This window comes from Microtus oregoni, unplaced genomic scaffold (genome assembly GCF_018167655.1).
Source record: "Microtus oregoni isolate MIOR12 unplaced genomic scaffold, Mior012 000002F_ref0000024, whole genome shotgun sequence".
Lineage (NCBI taxonomy): Eukaryota > Metazoa > Chordata > Mammalia > Rodentia > Cricetidae > Microtus > Microtus oregoni.
In genome coordinates, this window is record NW_024543061.1 from 65,379,868 (window position 1) to 65,393,810 (window position 13,943).

Genomic DNA, 13,943 nt, shown 5'->3' on the forward strand with positions numbered 1-13,943 from the left:
CATACTGATATCCAAAGGGGCTGTACCAGCTTGCACTCCCACCAGCAATGGAGGAGTGATTTCTTTGCCCCACATCTTCTCCAGCATAAGTTGTCATCAGTGTTTTTTTTCTTGGCCATTCCATTCTTGAGATGGAATCTCAGAGTTGTTTTGATTTGCATTTCTCTGATGAAAACCTTAAAGTTTCTAATCTTTCCAAATAATACCACCACCTGAAAACCGAGTGATCAAATGCCTTTTAAATTCAAATCACAACACGGAGGGAGGTAAGATCAGTGGCAGGGAGGTCTGTACATAAGGTTAGCACTTATGCTGGTACCAGGCAAAGATGCTAACACTGGCAATGTTGTCATCAGGAACCGGGTGTTGATTTGTATTTGAGCCAAGGGCTAAGGAGGAGATTTGTAAAAAGCTTTTCTTGAGTGACAGGACTTGCTTAGTGTGGTCTCATTGGAGCTGTGGGAGGTTCTTCAAGACATATAGGGCAAGGTGTGGGGTAATCAGCAAGACAATTGGGCCCAGATGTAAATTGATGCCTCAAGTTCATTCTGGTCAATGATGAAGACTACCAAGTGGACAGCATTCTGGGATAGAGATGTCCCCTGACTCATGACTGTCACATCCCAGCAAACCCATCTGGAAAACACTGTATGTATTTAATACATCTCACTCAGACTACCGTATTTTTCCTTTTATTGAAAATAGGTTTTTTCTCGTAATAAATCCTGATTATGGGTTCCCCTCCCTTTCCTTTTCCTGGTTCCTCCTCCTCCTCTCCCCTCCCATCCAGATTCATTCCCTTTCTTGTCTCTCAGAAAACAAATAGGATTTTAAGGAATAACAGTAAAATATAACAAAATAAAATACAATCAGATAAAACAAAAACTATCACAAGGGAGTTGGACAAGACAAACAAACAGAAGGAAAAGAGCCCAAGAGAAGTTACAAGAATCAGAGATCCACTCGGTCACACACTCCGGAATCCCATAGAAACACTAAACTGGAAGCCACAGTGCATATGCAGAGGACCTGATGCAGACCCAGGCAGGCCCTGGGCATGCTGCTTCAGTCTCTGAGTTCACAGGAGTTTCGCTCATATTGAGTTAGAGGGTCTTGTTTCCTCAGTGTCCTCCATCCCCATTGACTCTTATATTTTTTTCTGCCTCCTCTTCTTTGAGGCTCCTTCAGCCCTGAGGGGAGGGATTTGATAGAGACATTCCATTTGGGGCTGAGTGTTCCAAAGTCTCTCATTCTCTGCATAATGCCTAGTTCTGAGTCTTATATTTGTTCCCATCTGCTACAAGAAAAAGATTCTCTGAGATGGTTGGGCAAGGCACTGATCTGTGCACACAGCAGAATGCCATTAGGAGACAGTTTGTTGCTACTCTTTTGGTTTTGGTTTATTTTTTAGAACAGTAGTATTTGATTTGACCCTAGTTCTCTGGTTCTTGGTCATCCAAACCTGATGGGTGTGGGTTCCATCTCATGGAGTGGGCCTCACATCAAATCAGATACCGGTTGGCTACTCCCACCGGGTTTGTGCCACCATTGCCGTGACATATTTTTTTTATAGGCAGGACATCATTGTAAATCAAAGAGCTTGTGGCCAACTTGCTGTTCACATTCCTCTTTTGACACCACGCAGAGTACCTTCCTGTAGGGTGAAGGCTCTATGTCAGCACCAGGTCAACTTCCTCATGTTCAATGAGGCGTTGTCTTCAGCAATGGGACCTGGCTGTCAGTTTGTGGAGTGCAACCTACAGTCTTGGCAACAGCTTGGGTTGTTTGGGGATTCCCACGGAACCCCTTCGGCCAACAATTCGATTAGATATAACCCATCCCTGTTATCAAAGGCTTTATTTGGTGACAAGAGATGGTCACTTGGGGCTCTCCCTACCCTCATTATTTTATGATTTCATTTAGACCGTCTTCATATGTATATTGGGAAGCTTCTACTGTATCAGGTTTCCATACCGCCCCTCAAATGGCCCTGATGTTTAGCTTTCTTTCCTTGCATTCCCTCCCTTACCCTCTATTCTCTCCCTGCTTCCACTTGATCCTCCTGTTCCAGCCCTCCCCATCCATCCATAACCATAATCTATCTGTCTTTAAACATGTTCAGAATACTGACTGACAGTGAGCACAGATGGGCAAACCCAACTATATCAAAGACTTCTTTATAACAAAAGTATTGATATCTTGGGTAATTTGTTAAATACCACAGTGATGGTCAGAATGATGGGGTGTGGACATTTCCACACCACCCCAAAGTTGAAAAACTCTCCTCAGATGAACTATGTTGGACCAGGGGTGAGAGCCTTCAAATGTGGAAGTGCCCAGGTCTCTCTGATCTTCCCCAGAGGAGCCACCATGCTTAGGGCCATTGCTACGTGGACCCCTGTTCTTAGGCTTCGAGGATGAGTGTGCTCTGTCTCCCTCTGATGTCCTGGGTCTGACTGTTCTTGCCAGAAGCAGTGACGTTGAGATGCAGTGGTGAAGGATGTCCTGTCCCCTTTTGAGATAAAGCTCTGTTGTCTAGCTCAGGGTTGCCTAGACCTCACTGCACTCTCCATACTAGCTGTGGAGTCATGGAGCTGTGGAGCCGTGGAGTCGTGGAAGTCTTATTGCCTTGGCCTCCTCGGCGCCTGTGTCTCAACATCTGGCTGAGGTTGCCTTTTAAAAACCCAGGGCAGCTCAAGCTTCACTCATCCATAGTCAGTGATGGGACAGGATGGTGCTGAGTGGGATGCTCAGAGGATAAGTCCTGTTGCCCGAAAGCCCAGCACCCCTGGGAGGGAGGAAAGCCTGCTCCTGCCACCCCTGGAAGGCTCCAGGGCTTTGTTGAGTCACCTTGCTCTCTATCCTGAACCTGCTGACCCCATTTCCTGTTCTGTCCCTGACAATGAGTCCTTTGCCTTGCTCCTGACAGTGTCTCTGGTCTCCTGTTCTTGTTTATTGTCATGGCTCCCGCCTGAGCTTTTCTTGAGAGCCCATCCTTTGCTGCTGTTTGAATGCCTATTCTACTTCTAATCCTGTGCAGTAAATTTGAAGACCCGTGCTACGTTGTCTGTCTGTCTCTCACTCTGTGTGTGTTTATGACATGATTGGAAGGATTTGGAATCCCTGCTGCCTAGTGTTTCTCAAGTGTCACCCTCCATCTGTGTCCCCATTAGAGACTGTGCCTTCAGACTAAGGCCTGCACCCAATGAATCCGCCAATGCTTTCAAAATACCTTCTTACTTATGCTATACGGGAATGTCATCTTGCGCTATCTGTTTAGTGTCAATAAGCTTAGTCAGGATTAAATGAAGGGCTGGGTATGGGAGCTCTCAAGGGGAATATTTGAATAGAATGAGGCTTATCAAAGTAGAGAGGGCTGAGGAGAGGACCTCAGGACTTGTGTAAGTAGGCTTTGAAAGCTGGCTCTATTCTTTGGTCATTTAGACATGGGCCTCTCCTGGCCTGAATTCCGTAGGCCTTATTTTTCTCTTCAAATCTTCCATTCTACCGAAGGTACCTGTAGCCTTACAAAGTCTGGAGGTTGGAGTTGTCCTCAACAAGAAGGGGTAGAGCTCTTTTCTGGGGCCACTGAACTGAAATAACCAAGACTGGGCCCAGAGTATACAATGTGGTAGTCTCAGATGAGTAAGAAGTCAGTCTGCGTGGACTACCAGGTCGGATAGACGATAGCCAGTGTCCCTCCTACTGATTCTGGGAAGCTACGTAGGAAGCTAGTTAAGCAGGCATATGGGGAGCTACAAGCAATGCTAGAGACTTAGACCAGAATGGCTGGATGAGGCTGAGAAGGGTGGGAAGACTTTGAGACCTGGAGCCGAGCAGATGGGAAAGTTTGGGATTATAGTCAGAGTGTGAGCCCTTCCCTGAAGGCACTGGATGCTGGCTGGGCATGAACGGTTTGAACTGAGCAGTTGAGGTCTGGAAGGAAGCCCTTACCTGTCAGCACCAGAAACAGGGAAGGCAGGCAGGAGAGTTTGTGCATAGTGGTTGGAGCCTAGGGAGCCCATAGCTTTTGGCATTTGGAGCTGGCTAGGTGGGCAAAGTTTGCAGTGTCATTTGAATTTAGATGGGGGCTTCATTGACTTTGTAGACTGCTTTTAGTAGCATGTTGTTTATGCAAATATTAATTCCACTGAGTCAGAAACTTGCGAGAACTTTCCAGCTTCTAGTGTCTTCTTCTATTTTTTTCTTCAGTATTTTATAGTTTTTGACTTTCTTGACTCTATGGTGAGATTTGTCCCTACATAACAGGATCTTTTTGAGGCTGTGGTGAATGGGTTTGTTTTTCTGATTTCTCTATCTCTAGGTTCTTCATTGGTGTATAAAAGCTATTGATATTTGTATACTGGTTTGATATCTTGCTTCTTCCCGAAATTAAAAGAAATTGGGTCTTAAAAGTTTTAATGGAGACCGTAGGGTCTAAGTATAGGGACAGATAATCTGCAAACAGGGATCAATTGTCTTCTTTCCCTTCTCTGGTTTTATTGTTCTCCCTAGCAATTCTAGTACTATATTGACCAAGACTGTAGAGATAGGGCACATCTATTCTGTTCCTGATTTTAGAGGAAGTGATTTTATTTTTTTCTCATTCAGAATAATAATGGCTGTCAGCCGGCTGTAGAGAGCCCTTGTGTTGAGGTATGTTAGTTTCTTCAGTTATGTATAAGCTATAGCTACATAAACTATTAAACTATAACTATATAAACTATTAAACTATAACTATAAAAATTAACTTTATAAACTAACGGCGTAAACTATAGTTAGCTTCTCAGGACTTTGATGATGGGATGATTTGTCAGGTTTTTGTTTTGTGACTATTGAGATAATCATGTTTTTTTTTTTTGTTCTGCTTTTACATACATGCCGTATTTCATTTATTGCTTTGTGCATGTTGAACTATCTTGGCCATGGTGCATGATTTTTAAAGTATGTTGTTGAATTCTGTGTGGGGGGATTTTACTGAGGACTTTTGCATCTATATTAATTAAAGAAGTGGGTCTATGGTTTTGTGTTTTCATTTCATCCTCATCTGGTTTAGGTCAGAAGGCAAATACAGGTTTCAAGAAGGACTCGGGAAGCACTTCTTCCCTTTTGGTTTTGTGGATTAGTTTGAAGTATGTAGGCATTAGTTCTTGGTGGACACCATGAAACCCAGCAAGGAACATTCCCGGGGTGCTTGTTATTGGGAGACTTTCATTGCTGCTTCGGTGTCGTTGCTTGTTACAGATCTTTTTAGTCTTTACGAAATATCCCCTTGAGAATGAGTATCTGCAGAGTGGTTCCTCATAAAATGGGACATTTATACCAGACTGCCCTGCAAAGGCTCAGTGACCATCACGGAAGAAAGAGTGGTAAAATTGTAAAAGCTAGAGGTTGGAGGACTGGGTGAAGCAGCGTCTTCTGGATATGATTGGATCACTATGCTCTTACAGCTGCAGCGGGTTTGGTGTCAAATGGGATATGAGGTATGAGGGCAGATGGATTTCCAGTTATTTCTAGATTTCTGGCTGTGTTTTGAGTGCACAGGACATCCCGAGCATGAATCAGGTGGGTAATCTTGGAAAAGAATCTTGCTGGGAGAAGGTCACCAGTCTGGTTTGGGGTATGTTGACTTTGAGGGGCTCTCAACCATTCAAGTGTAGGTGCTAAGCAGGTAGAGCAATGTGTGCCTAGAGGAAGCTAAGGGTAGACAGTAAAACTTACAAGTCAGTGACAGGTAGTAATGACCTCCATAGGAGTGGATGATAGCACCCAGGAGGAAGTTAGATGTGGTGAGGCCCCAGATCCCACCCTTGACAACGTCTATCTAACTGATGCAGAGATGAGTAAGCTATCTCTTCTACCCTCATGGCACCTAAATGCATCAGTGCCCATGGATCTGTTTGATGTTTAAGATAAGTGTGCTAAGAGCCACGAGAATGAAGAAAAAAGAGAAAGAGTGTTTCCAGATGAGTGGACAAAGCCATCTCACAGGCTGTGTGATAGTTTTGACTTCTCACGGCTCTTCTTTCACCTTTATGCTCCTTAGGGAGTCTCTAGAAGTGTGTTGACCTACACAGCCTTCACCTGATGGCGCAAATAGGTCTGTTACTCTAGATCTCTGCCATCACTGCCTGGTTATGCCTTTCTAGAGTGGCGGCCATTGAGCCGCATGCCCCTTCCTAATCAACGTAGGCTGGGAGATTGCCACAAAAGCAGAACCTCCAGGCAGTTGTGATGAACTTGGCTCAGAGGAAGCAGAGGACACAGCCAAGATGGCTGGTGGGTGCTCTGGAGGCCCCGGGCTTCCTAGGAGACGCCATACATGGTTTGACCAAAGCTTTGGATTGCTTCTCAACTGCGATTTGGGCATATTGGAAGATAACTCACAGGGATGGGTGGCTCCAGATGATCCTCCTCCTCCTCACCTCAAAGCTGTGCATCTGGACTTTCTCTGGGTTAATCTTTCTGGTCTAAGGCTGCTCTGGGCCAGTTGAGGCATAGATCTAAAGAAAGGTATCAAGGAAGGAAAGTGGGTCAAGATGGCACCCAAGGATGGAACCTCCCCCTTAATGTCCTGAGCTGAGAGACCGTGTTGAACCACCAGGATGTATGTTCTGTCTCTGGGGATTCTCTTCATGGTTTCATCTGATTTTCAGAAGTTACTCAGTCTTTGAGACCTAGGTTTGAGTCCTTATTTGATCTCTTATGATTTTGGTCTCCAGTGGTGAAGAGCCAACACCCAGGTAAGCCTATACCCATCAGTCATGGATGTTTGCCTCACATTTGCTACTTTCCTGGTTGCTATGACAAAGCAACAGAGAAGCATTTTCAGGAAGGGAAGGTCTGTCCTGGCTGAGAGTCTGAAGGGAGGAGGTGTTGGGAAAGGCATGGCAGCAAGAATGCCAGGTTGGCTGGTCACATCACATCGATAGTCAGGGCAGAGGGGAGTGAAGCTGGGCTATAAAACCTCAGGACTTGCTTCTAAGGACTCACTTCCTCCAGGAAGGCTCTACCTCTGGAAGGTTCCATGACCTTCCTAAATTGGACCACCAGCTTCAGACCAAGCATTCAAATATTCGAGCCTGTGGGGACATTTCACATTCAGGCCATAACAACCCCACTGGTAGCAACCAAATTTCTCTGCACACAGTAACATCTTGAGAGGCCATGCTTCTCAAGGTCAATAACCACATGTTCTAGACTCCTTGGAAAAAATCATCAGAGAGCTGGATGCCTAAGGGTTGGCGATTGACCTGGTGGTGGGAATATGTTCTCCCTCTAAACTATACCCTCAGCCTTGACTGTGTTTCGAGAAATCTGGCAGAATGTCATTTATTCAACCCTTAGGCAACTACTTAGGACCAATCTGAATGTACAGGGTGTTGCTGCTCACCTGATGCTTAAAATGAAAAAAGTCCAGTAATGTTTATTATCACCTTTTATTGTGAACTCAGAGGCCAATCACTGTTTGGGGTGTCTGGCATGTGTTCTTCTGTTCTCCTTTCCACATCTGTCCTTTGGGTAGTAGAAGAAACAAGCCTAACATGGCTACAGTGCTAAGAAATGATGAGCTGCTGGACAGTGGTGGCACACGCCTTTATCCCAGCACTTGAGAGGCAGAGGCAGGTGGATTTCTGTGAGTTTGAGGCCAGCCTGGTCTACAGAGAGAGCTCCAGGACAGCCAAGCAGCCAAGGAAACACAGAGAAACCCTATCTCGAAAAACCAAAAAAAAAAAAAAAAATTAAAAAAGGAAGAAGAAATGATAGAATTGACCAGTGTGTCTGACTTTGGTGGCTCAGGTTCAGGCATAGGTGCACCGGCTGCCTGGGGTTTCCTCGAACAGAGAGTAGAGTGTAGAGTGTGTCTGACCAGCTCTAAGACTTTGGTGGCTCAGGGCCTTGGCTGGAGAGAAGCCAGAAAAGGGCTGTGGGTCTCTGAGAACTTGACTTGAATCACGGGTGTGTGAGAACTTCTCAAGGCCACTGAAATGGTTTCCTGCTCCATGGCTCCGCTGCTGCCTTAGCGGGTTCACTGTTGCTCTGTCCTTGCTCCCTCCTTGCAGGTGTAGGACTGTCCAGGGCGCCTACTGGCCCAGATGCCCTGGGAGACACTCCACAGTCCTGTCTCCCTGGGAAGAACTCCATCTACCCTGGCTCATCTGGGCTTTCTTCTTGCCCCAGACTGCAGACTCACTGGTCAGTCCTCATGGCCTCTGGGATAAAGAAAGGACAGAGTAACAGTGGATCAGTGGTGGAGGGCTTTGCCTAACAGGCGCTATGCCCGGATTTAGGCTCCACCGTTGCGTGTTGAGTACACACATGAGAGATGATGACAGCTGTGGCCTCTCTCTCTCTCTCTCTCTCTCTCTCTCTCTCTCTGTGTGTGTGTGTGTGTGTGTGTGTGTGTGTGTGTGTGTGTGTGTGTGTGAGTGTTTGGTAGGGGAGTTACCGTTTACTTTTACTCCCATTGACCAAAATGAATGTAGTTAGATAAGGCTGTTCAAAAAACCCAGGTCATTTCCCCAGAGCCACGGGATCTGTCTCTCACTGCCTTAGATTCCGTGTCTTGAGAGTTCTGTCACCTGAACTTGTGGTGCCTCTCTTGTCTTTCTTTCTCACAGATATCCCTCTGCTCCCTGGATCTCCACGGCGGCTGAGTTCACGGACAGTGGTCAGAGGAGGCCAGGGCCCCAAACAGTACCTCAGAGTGCCAAGTCCCCAGGCCGCAGGTCAGAGGGCCAGTGCTAGCCTACACTCTAGCCAGGCCTCCAGGAGAGAGTGTTCCCGCGATAGTTCTGTGAGTATAGGTGGACATCCCAAGGGAGCTTCCCACCTGGCCCTCCTGTCATGTGAGACTTGTGTGTGCTTATGGGAAAAACCCTGGGTTTTGGGTAGAGCCCTTTTATCTTCCCTTTCTCCAAGCTAGGTCCATTTTACAGAAACTCTGGCTGTCCTTTTCAGCGAAGGGTCTGGAAGGGAGAAGAGAGCCGGATGATTCCTACCTGTTGGGCTGCAGGCTCCCAGGCTCAGTTCCCACAGACCTGAGAAACTCGTCTCCTCAGCTGTGGAGGCTCCGAGCCTCTCTCCAGTGCCTGGCATTTCATCTGGTTGCCCCGGTGACCTCTCAGGTGGCTGCTGAGGCAGCTGGGTATCAAACCAGTAATAAACAAGGAAACACCCAGAGGGAGGGAGGCAGGTCCCTGGCCTGCTCCGCCTCGCCTCACTTGCTCTCTTTCCCTCTCTTCTCTCTACCTCTCCAGTCTAGAGTGGAAGGTAGAGAAAGCAGTCAGTCACCTGCTTCTGTCACGGGCAGGGTGTCCTTGCCAGTGGCTGGGGAGGAGACAGAAGGGGGAAGATGTGGATGTGTGAGGGGCGGAGTGTCTCGTGAATTCCTGTGGGTGGGAGAGGAGATTAGGCATTGGCCCTGTTGTGATGGATCCCGAACACCTACCAGTGAGTATCCTGTGTGTGCTGACGGAGAGCAGAGCGTCTGCAGGCTCACATGCAGCTCTGCAAGGAACGGCACATGTGTAGGTGTGCCGTGGTGCCTGTGGAGGACTGCGCGTTGGTTTGCCTTTGTGTGCCTGTGCACATGGACGCCCTCACGGGTGTGCGGAAGTGCAGATTCAGGGAGGTGTGAGTGGCGGGGACTGCTTGCTGGTGTCATGTATGTGCAGATGAGCAGGTGTGAGCATGGGCTTCAGGGTTGGGGGCAGGCACGGGTGTTGTACTGTATGTGCAGTCTCCCTGATTCTCTCTTCGTCTGTCTCTCTGTTGCTGTCTCTCCATCTCTGCCTCTCTTTGTGTGTCCGTGTCCGTGTGTGTGTGTGTGTGTGTGTACGTGTATGTGTGTACGTGTGTATGCATTGAATGCCAGAGCATTGTGAAGGTACTGATGACCGGGTTGCACACATGGGTGGAGGGCTGCATGTGACATGCGGGCTGAGGCTGCAGATCCTTTCACTGCAGGCAGGGTCTCTGGAACTGAGAGGCTTGCTTCCCAGTCTGTCCCAGAGTGCCAGGACATCCTCTTAGCCTCCTTACCCATCTGACCTCACCTGTGTTTCTCCCTCTGCTCAGGTCATCAATAACTATCTGGATGCCAACGAACCCCAATCGGAAGCCCGTCTGAGCCGAATGCACTTCCACGACAACCAGAGGAAAGTCGATTATGTGCTTGCCTACCACTACCGGAAACGGGGAGCACACCACGGTCACGGCTCCCCAGGACATTCGCTGGCTGTTATCTCCAATGGGGAGACAGGCAAGGAGCGCCATGCGGGAGGCCCTGGCGATATCGAACTTGGGCCACTGGATGCTTTGGAAGAGGAAAGAAGGGAGCAGCGTGATGAGTTTGAACACAACCTGATGGCGGCTGGGCTAGAGCTGGAGAAGGACTTGGAGGTGAGGCTGGCCAGACTACAGGTCTCAGGGTGGGTGGGTACCTGGTGGGCAGTGCTACCTCAAGAAGGCTTTGCTCTGGCAGACAGCCTGTTTTTTTTTTCTTTTGTGCAAAGCAGATACTTTTGCCCAAGACCTTGTAGGAGAGTCTTGGTATTGTGGTAACTTTGGCCAAGTGTTTCCATGCTGCCGTGGGAATGTGGTGGTGTGCCATGCCCACTCCTGGTCATGCACACACAATGTCCCTGGCAGTTTGGTTAGAGACTGAAGGTGAGGCATAGTTCCCTGAAGGTCTGTGACTTTCTCCAGAGTGGTTTCCTTACATGAAGACCTGGCTTCCCTGTTGAACTTGGATTTAAGTTCCTTTGTGGGGATATAGGATCTCCTTCAGTAAGGCTTTCTCGGGACTCATGAGATACTTTAGGGGACTGAATGGGACACCACTGAATATATTTTATAAACCTGTAAAAGAGAGAGAGAGAGAGAGAGAGAGAGAGAGAGAGAGAGAGAGAGAGTTTGCACATATGTATATCAACTCTGGCAAGCAGACTAAAGCAACCCATGGGAATCTGCCCACCCACTCACCCATCCACCTACCCACCTATTCACCCACTCACCCATTCATCCACCCACCCACTGATGCACCCATCCACCCACCTATCCATCCACCCACCCACATATCCATCCATCCATCCATCCATCCATCCATCCATCCATCCACCCATCCATCCACCTATCCACCCACCCACCCATTTATTTACCCCCATTCGCCCATCTGCACACCCACCCAGCTGCCCATCCCACCACTCATTCATGTATGTGCCCATAGCACTCTGATCTTTCCAAAAATATCCTGGCCTTGCTATTTCTTCCAAATTCATCTATCTCCAATCTTCTCATCTCCAAACTTCTGTTCCAGGCTGGCCATCAGCCTACCCTTAGTTGTGGGTTGGTGTCACCCTGGTCTTGGGGTCTTGACTGTGATGGAGTCCTCTCTTCCAGGGACTCTTGCTCAGACCCATGCATGCGCATGCCCTCACTTCCCGTCTCTGCTCTGTCGTCCTTCCCTGGACATCCTCAATAAAACTTCATCATGCCTTTCACTCTCCATCCCTGACCCCAGCTCTACATTTCTCAATCTCATTTAGCTCAGCACTGCTACCTACATCCGTGAGGTATGTTTTTCTCATATCTGTGCCCCACCAGCTCCATGAAGGTGGGGACCTTGTTTCATTTCCTGCTTCATCCCCAGAACCTGGGATAGAATCTCTCACAGTAGGTGTCTCATAAGCATTAGCTGTGGAAATGGTTGGCCTTTTAGAGGAGACTTAGGCTTCTTATTTGAAAAGCAGTAACCTCCTTGTGGGGCTGTGGTTTTACATATTCCACTGTTAGATGAAGAAATGAAAACATCTAGCACAATAGCTCGTATACATGAGGTGCTCAATGGGTGCTTATTATGATTTTTATACTATTTTTTTCATACAATGTTTTGATATGTTTTTTCACTCCCCTAACTCTTCCCAGGTTCTCACAAGCTCTTATCCACCCAACTTTATGTGCCCCTCCAAAAAACAACTACCTACAATAATCAAACAAAAATCAAAACAAAAGAAAAATGCCATAGCAAAACAAAATGAAACAGAAAGTCCACAAAAAGCCAAGGAGTTTATTTTGTGTTGGCCACTTACTGCTGAGTACCTGGTCTGCCCAGTGACACTCCATCGGAGGAAACTGATTTTCCCTTTGGCAGCAAGCATCAGTTACAAATAGCTTCTTGGTTAGGGGTGGGACCCCTGGACCACTTTCCCTTCTCAGTGCTGGGGATGCGTCTGGCTTGAACATGTACAGGTTCTGTGCATGCTGCCACCATCCCTGGCAGTTCATATGTGCATCAGTCCTGTCGTGTCTGGAAGGTATGGTTTCCTTGGCGTCATCTGTCACCTTTTACAATCTGCACGTTACCTCTTCCAAACAGGTCCCTGAGCCTTGAGGGGAGGGGTTTGGTGAAGACATCACATTTAGGACCGAGCTGCTTTAAAAAGCAACGTGTGAAAGTTGGGAAAGCATTCGCATCTGAAATCTAAGTTAGGCATTAATGCTGTCTTCATATGGAAGGGTCTTCAGAGGACGTTCATCCCTTCTCTGCATGTATCTTGGCTCAGGCTCCTGTGGTACTGACTTTTATGGCTCGTCCAGACCCGTTTGGCAGGAAGAATTCCTCTTGGTCACCTTCTCACCAGTAGAGGAGACTGTAACCTGTTGGATCACTTTGGGCCCCTTTACTCCGGACTACTGACTGATTTTTTTTTTTGCTGTTTGAAATCCAAAGCTCATGTAGTCCTTCTGGTAGGAGTCACCTGAGCAGGTGTCTCCAAGGTCTTGGCCTTACAAGGAGCTGTAAGTACTTGTAGGTCACACTTGTAGTCTCTGATGTCAGGGAGTAGAGGCCTTGATTGGGAAACAGGGCAGGTAAAACTCAGGAGGGGGCACTCAGAAGGTTGATTAGGTATGGTTGCTTCTATGCCTCTTCTGCTGACTCAGGACTGTGGGCAGCTTACCTTGACCTTAACGTCAGAGTTTCCTTGTCTATAAACAGGAATAGTACATCCTGTCCAGGGTTGGCAAAAAGATGGAACAAGTCAAGCAAACGAAGCATCCTGAGTAGCACGATGCTGTTATTATTATTCAGAACTTCCATATATAACAGAGAGTAAATGTGTCATTAAAATTAAATTTCAGATCAGCAATGAGTAACTTTGTAGAACATTTTTTAAAAATACATACAGTTCGAATGTGCTCCATGTGCTATTAGGGATAATATATTCGACATCGGCCTGAGTTCCACTGTAGCTGGCCTGGTCTTTAGCATGGCCATCAGCTACATCAGTGAAGATGTATCTGCCCATCCTTGATGCTCTCTGCCCAGTGCTCAGGCCCTGGGCTGAGAATCTAGAGGGCACAGAGATAGCTGAGTGACGGATGTTAGAATAGGATGGGATCTTGTCCTATAAAGTTCTCTCTATTGTGTGACTAACCCTCTCCCTCCCCACTCCATCCTAGCTTTAAGGTCCATTTAACTTTTCCATGAGGGCTCAGCCTCCCTGAACCTTCCTGTCATCCCACTCAACGCGCCATCATGACCTACTCTCTTGTAAGATTCCCTCTCTCTGACAAGTTACCCTGATTGGTGTTAGGATTACACACACACACACACACACACACACACACACACAAGAAGTTAACTGCACTCGGAACTCATAGCACGCCATTATCGTTATCGTCATCTGCAAATGCTCCCCTCGGTCGTCGCTGCCTACTCTCTCCATAGGCAATCGTTCTAGTACATTGTGGTTCTGGGAAATGCTGTATGCAATTTTGTATTTTTTTCCATTTTAAAAATAGGCTATTGTTCGGAACTGTTTTATAGCTGCAGGGAAAATGGAAGTAGTGTGCAGGGCTCTTATGGTCTTACCCTGCGCCTGGCTTCCCCTTCTTATTAATTGGCACTCTAGTTACAATTGATGAATTGACATTGACAT

The 13,943-nt window shown here is 47.3% G+C and overlaps 1 protein-coding gene across 1 annotated transcript in view; it reads left to right on the forward strand.

The window, feature by feature from the left end:
- The first annotated feature begins 7,230 nt into the window (after window positions 1–7,230).
- Window positions 7,231–13,943, forward strand: part of Ano2 (anoctamin 2) — a 332,789-nt gene continuing 326,076 nt past the window's right edge. Inside the window, exons 1-3 of the mRNA XM_041635458.1 lie at window positions 7,231–7,240; window positions 8,622–8,797; window positions 10,081–10,404. Of these exons, the coding sequence (XP_041491392.1) occupies window positions 7,231–7,240; window positions 8,622–8,797; window positions 10,081–10,404 (510 nt within the window). The remainder of the gene's footprint in view (window positions 7,241–8,621; window positions 8,798–10,080; window positions 10,405–13,943) is intronic.